The 17,753-nt window shown below is 40.6% G+C and overlaps 2 protein-coding genes across 2 annotated transcripts in view; one reads left to right on the forward strand and one right to left on the reverse strand.

Annotated features, from left to right (window-relative positions):
• Positions 1 to 1,863, forward strand: part of GYS2 (glycogen synthase 2) — a 49,869-nt gene extending 48,006 nt beyond the window's left edge. Inside the window, exon 16 of the mRNA XM_032855309.1 lies at positions 535 to 1,863. Coding sequence (XP_032711200.1) covers positions 535 to 756 — 222 coding nt within the window. The 3' untranslated portion in view covers positions 757 to 1,863. The remainder of the gene's footprint in view (positions 1 to 534) is intronic.
• Positions 1,864 to 5,401: 3,538 nt separating this feature from the next.
• SPX (spexin hormone) lies at positions 5,402 to 13,571 on the reverse strand. Its single transcript, XM_032855310.1, has 6 exons — positions 13,343 to 13,571; positions 12,871 to 12,951; positions 12,627 to 12,684; positions 11,968 to 12,030; positions 10,706 to 10,789; positions 5,402 to 5,839 (listed from the first exon to the last, which is right to left on the reverse strand). The coding sequence occupies exons 1-6, from the start codon at positions 13,346 to 13,348 to the stop codon at positions 5,781 to 5,783; spliced, it is 351 nt and encodes a 116-aa protein (XP_032711201.1). The 5' UTR covers positions 13,349 to 13,571; the 3' UTR covers positions 5,402 to 5,780.
• Between the last annotated feature and the right edge of the window lie 4,182 nt (positions 13,572 to 17,753).

Here is a 17,753-nt window from a genome sequence, read left to right on the forward strand (position 1 = left end):
CAGGATTCGTTCTAGTGGTAGCTGTCCATGGTATGTCCAGTTGCCCCTGTCCTGTAATTTTGTTGAGCAGGCCTGCAAAGTGGCATGGGGACTGACAGTATCAGTGGTGTAACATGACAGTTGATATTAAAAGCTAGGGAGTGATCACAACCCTGGTACACATCACTTATATGTGCTCTATCACTTATATGCTGCATGACCTTTGGCAAGTCATCTGACCTCTCTAACCCTCAATTTTCTTCTATAAATGTGAAAAACACATTTATTGGTGTTGTTACAAAGATTAAATAAGATTATGTATATACATACATACACACATGTGGTACCTGGCACATTTCAGTGCACAAGAAAAGAAAGCTATTTATTTAACGAATTTCTCTTAAGCTTGGTGGTACCACAATCAAAAGGAATCAAAGATAATAAGAGCCCATGAACAGACCACAAAAAAAAAAATCCAACTATGTTTTGTATCAAATGCACATGCAAAGTGTTTACATCATTATAATGTTTGTGACTTATTTTTGTCTTTGGCAGACAGAAGGATTTAAGTACCCCAGGCCTTCCTCAGTTCCACCTTCTCCTTCAGGGTCTCAGGTCTCTAGTCCTCAAAGCAGTGATGTGGAAGACGAAGCAGAGGATGAGCGATACAATGAGGAAGAGGAGGCTGAAAGGGATCGGTTAAATATCAAGTCGCCATTTTCTCTGGGCCGTGTTCCTCATGGGAAGAAAAAGCTACACGGTGAATACAAGAACTGAATTTCATGCTTGTCGAACAGAGCTGATGTAGTAAGAACAGAATAAGAGTCACTATTTAAAGAAATGAAAATGCTACAAATTTCATTTTCTTCTTCTAAGTGTGACTAAGGGATTTATTCTCCACTTCCCAAGGGGAAAAGATTAAGTGAATGGCAATTTGGTAATTTTTATTAAAATCCAAGTTATTTTCCCTTACTCCCTTCCCCCAGTAAATTTAGGCACGAAGAAGAATGTTCATTAAAGGAAGAAGACTGGAAGTGTTTTTAAAATGTTAATTTAATCAATAAGAATTTTCATTTGCTAGTATTTATTTTTAAATTATCATCACCACAATCCTGTGCTTAGTATTTATACAGCTGCCATATCTACCAAATAAACCTCCCATTTTTCCTGCAAAAGATTCTGATCTGAGCCCTGGACATGCCCTACATACATATTTTAAATAATTCTGTGTTTAGTGATTATGTTCATGTTTCACATGATTCAGAACGATGAGTTTCTATCTTTGCACACAATCAAAATCCACAAGAAAAAAAGCTATCTTAAATTGAGATCCTGATACATATTAACACATATTTACAAGATCATTTCTCAATTTAATGGTGGGAAGATGTTACCATCTGCGCTATACCATCTGACTGTAACAATTTTTCTGTTCTTTAAAAGGAAAGCTTTCTGGAAAACTTGGTCAATCTTCTATAACTGTTAATTGTTAAACCCAAATGAACTAATATATGGATATATAACTTAATATCCATATCAATGTATTAAGCTTTTGTTGATGTCTTATTTACAATTCTTTAGACATTTAAGTGAGATAACCTGTATAAAACACCTGCTATGAAATAGTGCCTTATAAAGGATTATATTTAAAGCTGTCCTTCAAAAAATTAGCAAAGAGAAAATATAGAGTCTTCCTAATTATAATAAGGACAGTGTCTCTAACACATCCATGATATGCTTAGAGACATTGTTGCATGATTGTAGTTTAACATATTTATGTTTTAAATATAATGAAATCTAAATAGGCAAAAAAACAAAACAAAAAACCCTCCTTCCCTCTTGGATTGTTCTTTCCACAACTTGAGTATTGTTACACTTAGATAATAATGAATACCTTGATTGGCATACCAGTTCACCTGAGTCTGCAGAGGTTTTTGAAAAAGTTTTAGTCTGGGATGCCTGGCTGGCTCAGTTGGTAGAACACACGACCCTTGATCTCAGGGTTGTGAGTTTGAGCCCTGCATTGGATGTGGAGATTACTTAAAAATAAAATCTTTGAAAAAAAAGAAAAATTTTTAGTCTGCCCAGTGCTGGATTATTGATGGCAATAAGGGAAGAGTAACAGTGGCCATGTGTGAGGTGGTTCAGGAGTAGTAGATGTTAATCAAGCTCTCCTATTGCCTGTCCCATTGTTCAGAAAAAGTAGATGATTGGTGGATATAAGCCTCAAATCAGGCCAGAGTGGAAGATGGTTGTGGACTCACCTCATTTAGAGGTTCAGAAAGGAGAGAAATAAATTACCTAAAACCTAATCCTTGAAAAAATGCCTGTTAATGCCAATTAACTCAACATCTGCAGAGCAGTTTGGGAAAGTCTGCCAAGGAAATCAGAAAATATGACATGTATTTGTCTTATGTTATAAATACACATTTGCAGAAGTGTCAGGAAGATCTCATGATAAAAAGGGGTTTCAAAGTTACAATAACCATGAAAATATATTCCTAGTAAAGTGACACAATGTGTGTATTCAAGTGATACCCTTGGTTTGTACCTGGTTGGTCCACTGTTATTGAAGCACAAGGTTTCCCTAGTAAAATGGCTTAGTAATATATATATATATATATATATATATATATATATATATATATACACTTATTTAAGTATTCTCTACAGCAAACGTGGGGCTCATATTCGTGACCCCGAGATCAAGAGTGGCACGCTCCTTTGAGCCAGCCAGGAGCCCCAGAAAAATAGCTTTTTAATATAAAACTTGAAAATCCAGGTGCTTTTTTTGAACGGAAGAACAGTTCTCTGATTAGAAATGAGTACAAATGATAGAGCAGATGGAAACTCACGGACTTGCAAACACTGGGTGTTGAAGGGCACGTTTCTCCCCTGCACTCGCCCCTCCATTCAGACAGCTGCTGCCACTGGACTCCATCCCCTTGCTCCAATCCTTCCTCCTTCCCCAAGACTGACAAAGCCATGTGAGGAGCAACAGGTAAGGATGGTTCATAGATGACTGTGTCTAGCACAGTGCCTTATACACAGTAGCTGCACAAATGGATGGTCTCGTTGGGAGAAATAGAGGTACAAAAAATTGGTGTTTTTAAAGAATGTATGTATGCATAAGTTGGAGTAAAAGAACTATAGAAAATAGTTAATGTGTGCCTGACCAGCCCCCAGAAGACCTTTTTTTAATGCATTATCCCACCTGCCTTCCATGTTCAAGAGTTAGGGTGAACAGAGCAGGTTTTACATGTACTGATGAGAATATAAAGTGTTACAAGTGGTCTGCTAATAGTTTCCCAGGGCACAAAGAGGACTCAGGAGAGGGACTGGTTGAGGGCACGTGGGGAGGTCCAAAGGGTGAGGATACACTTCTGTGAATTCACATTACAAGTGCTGGCTTCACATGCTGGTATTAAGGATCAGATCACAGTAGAAATAAACTCCTACTAAAGGAATTCATAGTCCAGTAGGAAGGGACCAATGGGTTACATACCCAACTTCCCTGTTTCCTGTGGCTGAAGCAAACAGTGTAACTCAAGGTGGATAGGATATAGACTTTTATTTCTCATAACCAGATAAAGGGGAAATGCCAGTTGGAGGCTGATTTTAACAGTCTAGGGCCTCTGCCTTCTCTCCTCTCTTGGGATCATAATGGTGCTGTTGGAGTGGAAGGAGGGAGAGGAGGCATCCACTGGGGAGACCCGGGGAAACAAAATAATTGAGAGCCCCCGCTAGAAGGCGATAGCCACAGGGGAGGAAGGATTTGGACACAAAGAGCCTAAGAGCAGCAGGAGCTGCGATCAGAGGAGCCACCAGTCCCACCTGGAGGTATTCTAGTACCTGGTGTGCCTTGTGGGCAGGTATTTCCCATTTTTAAAATATAAGGCATACAATTTGTTCATTTCAATTTTGAAAAAGATAGAAATAAAGAGAATTGCAAAGATATTCCAAGAGGGACAGAATGTTGTAGCAGGTGGGCATAGAGGCCTGTATACAACTACTATGCTTTTTTTGTTGTTGTTGTTGTTTTTACAATTTTTTTTTCATTTGCATGGGAAGGGGGATTGAGTGGGAGGAGGGGCAGAGGGAGTGGAGAAGCAGACTCCCCGCTGAGCAGGGAGCCTGACTCTGAGCCCCCCAGGTGGCCTGCAACTACTATGCTAATCAGCACATCTGTATGGCAGAACAACATCCAAGGAATTCAAGCACCTATCAATAATACTTGATATTATATACAATGCTAATAGTCTTCTACTATGATACTGTATTATTTTAATAGTTCTTGGTCTTTTAGAAAGTTTTTAAAAACTTTGTTTTAGTGTGAAACACTTGATATTGTTCTATTTAGTTGTGGGTAGAATTATTTCATATGTTGTTTTAAAATAGTCTTGGAATAAGCATAATGTTTAAATAGCCAGTATGTACACCTCTATGTCAGATGAGTAAAATCTCAATAAACTGGACATATGCACTATCTAGAAAATCCACTTAAATCATAATAAATGACAAGTGCCTATTATGATACCACTTTTTTTTAATGTTAGCATTTTATTTTTGGAAGAGATCAGTGTTACAATTACTTGAATATAGTTTCATTATTCAATTATGATACAAGATACAGACAAATCTTATAAGCAGGGTCTTGACTTCATAACCCTGAAATTGTAATTCCCCGGTACAGATCCATTCACATAAAGATATCCTTTAGCTACTGAATAATAGCTATATACTGATAACAATAAGAATTAACAATACTTTCCACTTATGACATTTATCAATAACAACTCTCAACTAATTAGGTCAAAAAAATTAACATGTTGATCATATTGTAACTCCAAATAAACAGGTTATTATGCTCACTGTGGATGTGTGTGTGTGTGTGTGTGTGTGTATGTTTACAGATAGATTTAAAAGTTTTCAGAAGGAGCAGATGAGGCATATCACCGTGTACTGATGTTATCAGGGTGCCTTTATATAATGTTTTAATGTAAAATAAAGCCTAGAGTTCTCGTCAATTACAAGAAGCAGAGTCTTTGAGTCGTTTAGCTGTGGAACAAGAGTTACCTCTGAAAAACTGGTTTGTTCCTTTTTTACAATGTACCCAGGAGCAGAGTGCGTCTCCATCTGCTTATTTCTCAGTAACTCCTTGAATTCACGGAGATCCCCAAAGAGCACAAAGGGGAGATCCCCACTACGGAACCTTCTACTGGCCTAACAGGTCCCCCCTCCCCCCCTTTCAGCAACTACAGTGAAGTGTTCTTATCACGGGCTTCTTCCCAGTCCCACCTCCCTTCCCCTTCCCTTCTTAACAACTTACTCTAAAATGAACTAAGAGAATACACTCTGCTCTTTCCCCTCCAGCCTTGCTTTTCCCCTCAACCCCCATGGAGACTGGGGGGCGGGGGGGGGGAGGTAGAAAAAGAGAGGGAGATTTGCAGCTGAGTGCAGGACAATGCAAGGGTAAAGGAATGAAAAATCCAACAATTAAGACTCACTAGATCAAGGCAGATACTTGTAACAAATAGAAAACACACTCTACAGAGTCTCCAGTCTTATAATTACAAATGGGAGTAAGATATATGGTGACCTGCACAGGACCTGAAGCCCTGAAAGAAGGCCATGATGTTTCCAGCTAAGAACTCTACATTGCTTTGCTTCTGGAAAGGATAAAATTGGTTATGCATGTTCCTAACGTTACAACTGAAGTAAAAAGGGTGCAAGGGCTTTATTTACATGGTTCATGTTTTCAACTAGAATGGAACTGTATTTAAATATAACTTGGTCTACTTTCACCAGTTTAGTAAACTGTCTTCTAGGACTCTGGTTTGATCAAAGTTTTCTTCTCCAGCTGTAAGAAAAAAAGAAAAAGTACATAAAATAAACACACTTCTCTGTGTTTTAAAAGGGAAAAGGATAAGATGTAGAGAACCCTAAGAAATAAACATTTAGTTTCCTAAATTATGTTAACTCCTACACTTTGCTACTGAGAATCCAAAGTGTGCTTTGATTGTTTTGGTTTAAAAATCTTCCTCCTCAGCTCAAGACACATAGGGGAACTCACATTTCACATCTGACTCTCCAGAATGAATGAAACTATAATGTGGTATGCATGGTAGAAATCTGAAAAGGCCTTATGTCCTGCTCTAAGTGTGCCCCTTCAGGTCTTTAAAACCCAGCACAAGAACCATTCAATTGCATCAAGGTACTGCCTCTGTGTTTCTTGTTAATAATGCATCTTACTTGGGAAACATGACACAGGAACACTTTTGCTTATATTCTCTTATTAGGTGAGCTAGACTAGACCTGGGGAAGAAATGAGACAAAAGGAAAGGACACTTGTTAGCTGGACGGGATTGAAAAACTTTAATACATGAGGTATCACTAAGGGGCAGAGTGAGTAAGCAGTCAGGCTATAGCAGGTTCCAGTAGAAGAGCTAAATGAGTAGAAGAGCTAAAACCTACCAGAGGTAGGGAGAGGAAGTTGCCAGAGGAGAATGCCTCTCCTAACTTTCTCTAAGGTTATCTCTACATAAAACCACATTCCTTTAGTTAGTTACAATATAATTTGCATGGCTGAGTTACATTTTAACCTGAATTGCTGGCACATTTTAGAATACAACAGATGATGGGCTGTTCTTTAAAGAAAAAAAAAAAAAAAACTCAATAAGAAGGGTATCTTTTTACATTGGTCACTAAAATAAAAACTCACTATATAAAATAAGAGCCTACTAATGCTTAGGGACTCTAGAATGAAAATAGTAAAGGTATTTAAAACAGTAATGAATATATCATATGGAAATTAAAAACTTTTCCTTCAATTTAAACTAGTAGATTTTATTTTCTTATTTCATCATCAGAACCAAGCTACTCTGGAAGCTTTAATGATCAAAAAATTACATTTATTTTCCAAAAAAACACTTGAAATTGGGACCTGTAATCACACACACTCTTCCCTAAAGTTTTTTTTTTTTTTTTTTTTAAGATTCTATTTATTTATTTGTCAGAGAGATAGAGAGAGTACAGGAAGGTAGAGTGGCAGGCAGAGGCAGAGGGAGAAGCGGGCTCCCTGTAGAGCAAGGATTCTGGGATCATGACCTGAGCTGAAGACAGCCGCTTAACCAACTGAGCCACCCAAGCATCCCTAAAGTTTCTTTTTTTTAAATTTAAATTTGAGTTAGTTAACATATAGTACAATATTGGTTTTCTGGAGCCCTCCTTAAAGTTGCTAATGAAAATCCTTCTTCCCCTCTTAAAATTAACTTCTCCCCATTCCATTTTAGTTCACTTTTTTTTTTCTAGATCCATACCTCTTCCCAGCAACCAAATCTAAAACTTCTCTTTCGACCCATCTTCGCCAGCACTCTCCTCCTACTGATTTCAACAAATAGTAAATAGTACTAAAGTAATAGTACTATTACTATACTATACTACTATAGTATTACTATAGTAATAGTTGCTATTTCAACAATAGTAAATAGTAAATAGTACATTTACAAATAGTAAATGTACCGAATGTGGAATTTAGAAAAGATCACCTTGGCTGTAGCATCTTCTACCCATTAGCAACCATTTCTTACCTTTTCATTGCAAGAGCTCTGAGAGCCATGCTGGCTAGTACCTGCTTTCTTCTTTTCACAAATTCCTTCTAAACAAGGTTTCAGGAGGGGCATGGCAGTAGCAAGTAATATCACTGGGCAGGAACTGAGCAGAAATCTTGTGAACTGCTGTTCAATGACCTCTCATAGCCAGCACGATTTTCCTTTCCTGTTGACTTTTGTTCTCTCATTAACCATTCTGCTACATGTGCTGCTTTAATCACTCTTTCCTTGAAACTCTCCACCCTTGCTTTCTGGAAATGCTGTTATCCTGGTTCTCCTCTTGCATTGCTGCCTTCTCCTTGGAACGTCCCTTCACTGATAGGATGGTCCTCCTTTTCCCTTCATCTTTAGGTATTCTCTAAGGCAAATTCTTTATTACGTGCCTTTCTCCTGCTCTATTTGAGGCCTAGAAAAGATGTCCATTTTCATGATTTCAGTGTTTAGTAACTGGCTCTGAATTTTCAGTTGTTCCCATATCGGACTGATCATCAGAATCATTTGGGGGAACTTCTCAAGGATACAGATTCTGAGGTCATTCAACTTTTACAGAATCATAATCTCTGGGTCTAAGGCTGAGAAAACTGTATTTTTTTTTTTTAAGATTTTATTTATTTGACAGAGATCACAAGTAGGCAGAGAGGCAGGCAGAGAGAGAGGAAGGGAAGCAGGCTCCCCGCTGAACAGAGAGCCTGATGCGGGGCTCGATCCCAGGACCCTGAGATCATGACCTGAGCCGAAGGCAGAGGCTTTCACCCACTGAGCCACCCAGGTGCCCCGAGAAAACTGTATTTTGAGTAAGCCCTCCAGTTAACTCCAATGGAGCCAATCGATAGGCGGATAGTTGAGAACCGCTGACCTACACACTTTTACTCACTAGACCATTTCTGTTACCTCAAACTGAACCTTAATTATATCTGCATAAATGTTCATTCATCACCAGCATCACCATTTCAAAATGTGTTGGACTCTGGATTCCCTTTTATACATTCAGTAAACAGCTATCTATGTTACCCATTCTTCCTTCCAGGATCCCTCGGACTTGAGCTCCCCCATCGATTCCCATGACTGACAGCACCTCCTCTCCTCACTCCTGTGGTTTCCTGTCATATTCTTTGGCTTCTCCCTGATTCCCTTCTACGGGTCTTTCCTCTTGGACACAATGCATTTGAAAGCTCGCATGGCATATTGGAGAGAGCTGCAGAGTCACATGGACCTGAGTTAAAATCCCAACATCATAACATCACTAATGGTGTGACCTTGGGAAAGTAAACACACTTCATGAAGGTTCAGTTTTCTGAGCTAGAAAGTTTCACATCCATATCTGACACACAGCGGACCTTTCTATATTGTGGCTACTGTTACAGTTCTTATTGTTACTCCCTGTGCCATGATCAGATCCATCCTCCTTCACCACGTCATCCCTCTGCTGCCAATCCAGAAGGCATCTTCCTGATTCTCAGACAAAGAGTAAATTACATTCGTTCTTCACCCCAGTTCCAATAGATATCTGTTATGTAATAGTGGGCAAGCTACTTAATCTTTCTATGCCTCTCTTTCCTCACCTGGAGAGTGGATAATAATGTGCTTACCTCCCAGGGTCACCATTAGGGTTAAATGTATTAATGCATATGACGTGCTGAGAACAGTGCTCGGCTCCCTGCATTACAGTAAGCCCTCAACAACTATTAGCTCCAGGTAGTGGTAGTAATAGCAGGTAATCATTGTCCTAGCTCTAACATAACCACTCCTCCTGCATTCTGCTATTCCACTGACTGCTCACGCTATTTTTTTTTAAGATTTAATTAATTTATTTATTTGAGAGAGCACATATGGGAGCACAAGTGGGGGTGAAGGACAGAGAAAGAAGCAGGCTCCCCGCTGAATCCCAGGACCCCGGGATCATGACCTAAGCTGAAGGCAGATGCTTAACTGACTGAGCCACCCAAGCGCTCCTCACCCTATCTTTTTGCTACAAAGGTCGTTCTCATTCCTGCTTCCCTTTAATCTGGTTTCTTCTCTGCCTGCTCCGGTAGCTGGTACCTAGAAGGCCTAAGTGCACATAATCCCATCTAACCCCACAGGGGCCCCAGCCTTGCTCTGAATTCAGAGGACACCCAATGCCAGTCTCTTGGATTTGCTTCTCATTGGTATCTTTTTCACAAGAAAACTATAAGCTTGAAGCCAGAAAGTACCCTTTGCTCTCTTCTCCTTGCATGGCCCTCCCCATACGAGGCACTGAGGATTATATGTCTTCCCCCTCAGCATAAGTGTCAGAGCACTCGGCCAGTAGCAACCTGTGCTTTGACCACCAGACCACTTGCTATATATTTTTAAAATACTTAAACATTTAAATTATGTCACAATATGGCATCATTATAATTTTTGAGAGGGAAAATTCTGGGTCTGTTTATTATGCTTTGATGACCTCCATTGTTAATAGTAATTAAAATTATGTACCTTGTTTCAGTCGGGTCTCATAACAATCCTGCACATGGGTATCATTATTCCATTTTACCAATATGAAACTAAGACTCAGTGTCATCCAGCTTGTAAAGCAGCAGAACCAGGATTTGAACCATGTTATGTCCTCCAAAGCACTGGCTTATATATTACCAAGATGCCTTAATTCAACTTGTGATTTCAATAAGACATGGACAAAATGTCTCTATTTGAAAAGTACACCTAATCTTCATACAGACGGAGCTGTATAATGGAAATTGCACAGGCTTAGAATCAGAACTGGCCCATATCTATTAGGATGTACCGCATAACGTTGCTATATATGCAAATAAAAATATTTCATTTTCAGCAATTTCTTTTGGTTCTGTCATTTGGTTCTAAGTGAAATAAGGTTACAGTAGGCTCTGGATTATGAAATTAGTATGAAATTCCCCAGCATCATCAAAGAAATGTTTTTATGTTCCTGGGGACTCTCCTTAATGAGAAATGTACTAGTGTTTATATAATAAACATGTCTGAGTTTCTGGAGTCAGGGGACAACTGTTAATTATATTTAAAAATCTGAATAAAGGCAACTTTGTTGTATTCAACACAGAATACCAAAAGTAATCAAAGCTTCCCTGTCCTGCAGCTGAAAGGAGCCCCTAGACTTGTACCTTCTTGTGGTTTTTGCAAGGAAGCCAAGAGCAGAGCTGCTGCCTCTCGGAGAGTTAGTAGCTGGGGATTTGGGCTGCGTCTTTCTGGAAAAACAAAAGCATGTACAGATTCTATAACCATTTAAGTACCCCTATTCTGATATGCTATAAATAGAAAAACCTTTATGAAATAGATTTTAGATCCCTTAACAAAGCCCCCCCCTCTTTATACAGAAGACTGATTTTTAGGAATTGAAACATTTTACACTTCCTGTAGATGTTACTTACAATTGGTTATGGTGTGTATTACAGGTATGCAAGAGAATTTAAACTACAGACTACAGAGAACAACACGAATGGAGGGTGGATTAAGGTAAAGAACTCTGAATGATTTCACCCTTCAGAGATTAAAATGGAATGTCTGGGCAAAAACATTTAGACGTAATGGGTCCTCCTGGGAGCCTGGGCTACTTCCTCTCTCCTTCCGTAAAAGCTGTTTGAAATAATAATCTGCATTCTTGGCCACGCATAAGGCTCATATCAGTCCCTGGCCCTATTCTTAATGGTCCCTACTATTTCTTTTTTCTTTTTCTTTTTTTTAAAAGACTGTATTTATTTATTTGACAGAGATCACAAGCAGGCAGAACAGCAGGCGGCGGGGGAGGGGGGGTTTGCGGGGAGCAGGCTCCCCGCTGAGGAGAGAGCCCAATGCGGAGCTTGATCCCAGGACCCTGGGATCATGAACTGAGTGGAAGACAGAGGCTTTAACCCACTGAACCACCCAGGTGCCCCATAACTATTTTTGCTTTTGAACGGCTTTATAGCCCCTTCTAGTAATGTAATAGGGGAGTACATTTTAAGTTTCCAGGTAAATCAGTATTTTAATAACAACAAAAACATTTAAGAGGAAACCGTTTAAACACCTTGGTATAAACAGGGAGGTACATTTTGGGAGCAGTTGCACGGTTCTCGCTCCCCCTCCTTTACTCCTGTTAGGTGAACCCCCAGGCCTGTCCTGTCCTCGGATAACTCCCCGGGACCTCTGCACCCCCGGCGGCCAGAGGGCGGTCCGAACAGCCCAGACCGAGTTCAGCTTTAGTGAGGGGCGCCGCACCTGCCAGCTTAATTAAGCTCGGCCCGGCCGGCTCTCCCCCAGGGTGGCCCCGGAGTCGCGTCCCTGCCCGAGCCAAGCCGCTGTGAGCCGGGCGCGAGGCGGAGCGTGTCCGCCTGCTGGATCCTGCTACGGGTCGCCGCCCCAGTCTCCTCCTCCCTCGCTCACTCACCCGGCGGCGGGCGGTCGGAGAGGTCCTTCTTCCGGCTTTGGTCCGAGATGAAGCGACGCCCCTCTGCAAAGGCGAGACGCGGGGGCTCAGCGCCTGCCAGGTGCTCAACAAGCGGGGTTAACTTGGGCTCCGCGCCGGGAGTCCGCAGGCCCGGAGGGGTGGGGCGGCGGCGCCACGGCAGGGGTCCCGGAGGGACTGCCTGCTTTCCCGCGTTCCGCCTGCAGCTCCTCGCTGGACCAGGCGCCCTGCCGGTGCCCTGCCCGCACCCTGCCCTTGCCCTGCGCTGCCCGTGCCCTGCCCGCACCCTGCCCCTGCGCTGCCCGCGCCCTGCCGCGCCCTGTCCCCGCGCCTGCCCACGCTCTGCCAGCCCCGGCGAATGGGTTCTGAGCAGTGGTCGGGTTCAAGGGTCCTTGCGGCGTTTCCCAGGCAAGAGCCAGCAACCCTCCAGGTCAGAATGGAAAGGTTCTAATAATCAGGGAGTCTTTCTCTTCCCTGCCAGACCCCCCATCCCTTTTCTTTGACGGAGACCAGGCTGACCTCGGTTATTTAAGGGAACACACTCGATATTATTCTCTCCCCACACATCTATCCCATGGATTCATGCACCCCGAAGTTTCCTCCTTTATTGCTGTAGGAAAAGCAAAGTATTTGGAACATACGTGCACCCTTCAGATAGAGCATAGATTGAGGAGTCCAGTTCCGTCTCTCAAAGAGTCCCTACAACCCAGGGAGAAGAGAAAAGCAGTTAGTAAGACATTGTAGCCCAGTCCTCTGTTAGAAAAAAGAAAGGAAGAGAGGGAGGAAGGAATGGGAGAAGAAACAGAAGGAAGGAAGGGAAAGTAAGGAAGGAAAGGAACAAAAAAGAAACAACATCCAGGAGTCCCAGTTTTTGCGTTTGATTACCTGTGGCGCACTCCTGGAATTTCCCAAGAAAGAAAACACTAAGAAAAGAGCCAAGGTTGTTGCCACCAGACTTCCGAGTCTCTATAAGAAAAGAGCAAAGAAAGTAATTGCTGTGCCTATGGGATCTTCTACTTCTGTGACACCTGGAAAATTACAAACTTCTTAAATTTTCCATGTGCTCTGTTTTAATAATACTCAGTATCTAGAGGAGAGGGGGATTACCGAGGCTGCCTTCTAGTTAAACCACAAAAGAATTCTTTTAAAAAAATTTTTAGAAATATGTTACTTTCATTACTTTGCCCAAAATGAGTAATCTTTTTTTAGCAAAATCAAATGATTCTGATATTTTAAGGTGTATTGTTTAAATATCATTTGGCCTATAAAATGCTTATTAAAGGTAAAATAGGTTAAAAAGCTATAAAACTTTTCATAAACAGCTTAAAAGTCTCAAGTAAATAAAACTTTCACTTACCTTCATGTTCAGCTCCTTTCCAGAAACTGCAATAACTGTAACTTTACCTACCAGTTTTCTAATCTTGTTCTGAGAGTGGGGCTTTTAAATCTTAGTGTCAACGACCCCTCCTGATCTTCACTAGAGTTAGGGAGTCCATAGGGACTTCTTGTCAGTATTCAAGATTGAGAGGATCTGACAATTTTCCCAGGGAGATTCATTTGCAGGAAGTAAAGAAATGATTGATGAGTGGACATCATTTATTTAGATACTGACCACATCAGCCAGGAGATATTAGGAATATATTAGTGTCATTGTTTTCGCCTTTCCCGCTAGCTTCCCAATTTATTATTATTAGTAGAGAAAATGATTAACAAGCCTGAGTTGAATCAAAAGTAAACAAATAAAGTAAGCAAACTTGCCTTGGGGTAGCTTGTTGTCAAGCTGATGACTGACTAAACATGAATCTTTGGGTAGAAATAAAAAGGTTAGGGAATCTCAGTGGAATTCTACATCATTCCTTCAATTCTGTACCCATTCAATTATTTAACAAACATTTATTGAATCCCTACTATGTATCAGACATTTCTCCTTCTAGTTGAAGGGACACAGCCATGCATTAAAAAGACACTGTCTCTGCCATGATCAAGCTTATCTTCTAGTCAGGGGAGAACTTCTGTAAACTAGTCAACAGGTAGACAAGGTAATTTTAAGATGTTTTAAATGCTTTATAAAGCAAAAATAAGTGAGGTGATGTGATAAGTAGTGGAATACTTTAGGGAAGGTAGCAGTTGAGAGGTTTCTGGAAAAATCAGGTAGAGTCAGACATGAGATGAATCAGAGTGAGAATTAGGATAATAGGAGAAAAAAAGAAAAACAAAATCTTGGGATGGCAAAGAGCTTGGCTTGTTTGAGAAATAGGGAGACCAATGAGGCCAAACTGAGTGGTCATGGGGTAATAAGGGAGAGTAATTCGAAATGAGGTCATAGAGGAAGAAATGGTTCATATGGAAACATGATTATAAGCAAAGGATGATGATGGCTTAGACTTAGGAAGGACTTGCAGGGAATTGAGATCTGTAGATGAATTTGGGATTCTTGTTGGAGGTATAAAATTTAGAACTTGTGGTTAAATGGGATATGAGTGTATAAGAAAAATAAATCAAGGACGAGTCTTGGGTTTCTGGCTTAAACACTGGGTATGATAAAGCCATTTACTGAAATTGGGAGACTTCATAATGAGCCAGTTTAGAGAGAGGAATTAAATTGAATATTAAAATTAAAATATACATTAAGGATCTAAATTGAAGTGTGAAGTAGGCAGTTGGAAATTCAAAACTCTACAGAGCTCAGCAAAGAGGACACCAGCCTACAGCTTTTTTCCTAAAGGCAGAAATGGTCAAATTTAAGAATTGTAAGAATTTTAAGGCAGGAAAGGGATTGGGATTGAATGAGAACAGTTTGAGAGTGAATGGAATTAAAGAAGCGAATCAGGAACAGAGCTATGAAAACAAACATGCAGAGATGAGCAGAGGGAGAGCCAGCTAAGCAAGTTGAAGTGAAGCTATCAGAAAGAGAAGAGAAATTCCTGGAGACCATGAGGCCGTGGAAACCAGCAGAATATTCAGCGACCCTGAGAGGTCATGGTAGATGAGCACCAAGAAGTGAGCACTGGTTTTGGAAATATAATGGTTTTTGAGAACATAAGCTACACTGGAGTGGGTTGAAAGTGAATAGGATATGAGGAAGTAAAGACAAGTGCAGATAGCATTTTAAAGTTAGCTTCACTACATTTCACTGAAAGGGGGAAAGGAAAAATGAATTTTTTTTTAAAGATAAATGTTTGAGTGTGGTGCAAGTATGTTATTATTTTTTTGACCTTTCAGTAACAATTGAACCCTTTCATTTTTAGGGAATTCCTAAAATTCCTTAAATTATGAAGTATGGCATTATGAATCTTGGTGGGAGACAGAGCCTGACTTCTGTTCTACAAGGCGGAAATGTCAGACACGCATTTTCCCAGCCTCCCTTTCAGGTAGGGTGTTGGCATGTGACACAGTCTTCACCAATCAGACAGACCCACTTGGATGGGAAATCTGGAGCAAGGATGGAGGAAAGTGGGACTCAGGAGAGACATTTTCTGACGCAGCAGCGGTTGTGGTAGGCTTGAGTTTGTAGGGGCAATACTGCCTATGGTGCTTATATCAGACTGCAGGATGGGGAAACCATCTGCAGTGCCCTACTAAAATCAGGTTAGTTGGTTTCTCCTGATGACAACTAACAAACCATTTGCAGAAAATGTATGCTGATGGTGATGATCAGGAGAAGGAAACATTGATGATGCTGAAGAGAAAGTTACTGCAAAAAGGAATGTGTAGAAAGCAAGAGGGAGAGGATGCAAAGTATATCAATACCCAGGTGAAACAGTTAGGCAGATACTGAAGGACCTGAGTACCCACCATAGGCTAAGGCATTCTAGGTAAGAAAGATAATCCCTTTCCTCTAAAAGTTAGAGTAGCGCTCCTCAGGAATTAAGATGCATATCAATCACCTGGGAACCTTGTAAAGATGCAGATTCTGATTTAGTACAGGTAGGGTGACATCTGAACTTCGACATTTCTTTCCTTTTTTTTTTTCTTTTTTTCCCAAGATTTCATTTGTTTGAAAGAGAGAAAGCATGAGTGGGTGGGAGGGGCAGAAAGAGAGGGAGGAGCAGGCTCTCAGCCAAGCAGGGAGCCTGCCTCGGAGCCTCCTTTCCAGAGCTGGGGGATCATGACCTGAGCCTAAGGTAGGAACTTAACCGTCTAAACCACTGAAATTCTGCATTTCTAATAAACTCCTGGGTGACACTGATGGATATTAAGCCACTGATCATAGGACATTTTGAATAGTAAGGCTTTAGAGGATGTAGATGATAAAAATGGAACTTCAGAGTCTCTGTGGCTGAGAGAATGGTTACCATAGAAATATTAGGGAGTATGGGGAGAGAACAGAAAAATTTGATTTGGGATTGAAGTTTGAGGGGCTGATGATATCTATCTGCAAATACTCGTGTAAGAGAGATTGTGATTTGGGTGCTTGAAATTTAGACTTGCCAGCCTGTGAAGACATGAGGTTTGGTTAGTAAATGAGAGTGAAATACAGAAAGTTGTCTGTACGTAGAAACTTGTGGAATATTTACTCCCTTTATTTTTTTTTTAAGATTTTATTTATTTATTTGACAGAGAGAGAGAGAGAGATCATAAGCAGGCAGAGAGGCAGAGAGAGAGGGGGAAGCAGGCGCCTCGCTGGGCAGAAAGCCAGATGTGGGGCTCGATCCCAGCACCCTGAGATCATGACCCAAGCCGAAGGCAGAGGCTTAACCCACTGAGCCACCCAGGCGCCCCTATTTACTCCCTTTAAAGCATAAGTCAAGCAAGAAGGAGCCAAAGCCGTTACTGTAGTGTTTCCCACAATCTTAGAAGACAGGAAAGAATAAAAACCATGGACTAATAGGTTAACACCAAAACTGGATAAAATCTTAACATTTCTTTAAATATCAGACTTCAGAATTTTAGGATTTAATTTCAAGGGATTATAGCAACTTCCAAAAAAGGGCAATAACAGAAATAAAATTATACATGGGTTTGTTTCAAACGAACTCTTAAGTGAAACCCAACCGCTAGGTCACCTAACAAGCAAAATGCCTATTTCTCCCTCCCCATACCAAAAACACATAAACATTTTAGAAAGGGGGACAGGAAAATGAATCACCGAAAGAACCATGTTTTGAATTTACAATTTTAAGGAAAAGGCATCATGTGGTTTGTTTATAAAAGTTTAGCTAATGAATTCACAAGATGCTTTACGTCAAAGCTGCCATTTTCAGCATAATATGCACAAGTGAGGAGAATGGCTTTGACATATTATCAATATTGTAGTCTTATCAAAAGCAACATGCTAGAATGCATTTGTCTAAAATGGCATTGCCTCCTAATACAATTTTGTTAAATCACAATCCTTTAGGACTTTAAACAGGTCCAAACTTAGAGATGGGCGAAGAGAAGCTCTTGACGGATAAAACCACTGAATTTTGTTCTGCTGATATTACGACCAGGCAGTGGGCAATGGACAAATTAAGATACACCTTTTTTAAAAGGCATATTCAATGGAGACCATTTTGCCTGGATCAGTTCTTCCAGTTGACTGAATTGTGCCCAGGTCCATTTACACAATAATGGTCATTGTTTAAATTGTATTTTACAAAGTTAGTGATTATTGTGTTTACACAGAAAACACTCCTATCTCAGGTCATTACCTGGATAATGGCTGTTATGATAATAAAAGATCCAAATTACTCCTTTGATGACAGAGGATTTGGGTAGAATATGAATGAGGTGATTGGTTCATTCTCCTAACTTTGCTTTGTTCTATGCTAGGGCGCTTGGGTCTG

The sequence above is a fragment of the Lontra canadensis genome, unplaced genomic scaffold (assembly GCF_010015895.1).
Source record: "Lontra canadensis isolate GAN:19392208 unplaced genomic scaffold, GSC_riverotter_1.0 scaffold9, whole genome shotgun sequence".
Lineage (NCBI taxonomy): Eukaryota > Metazoa > Chordata > Mammalia > Carnivora > Mustelidae > Lontra > Lontra canadensis.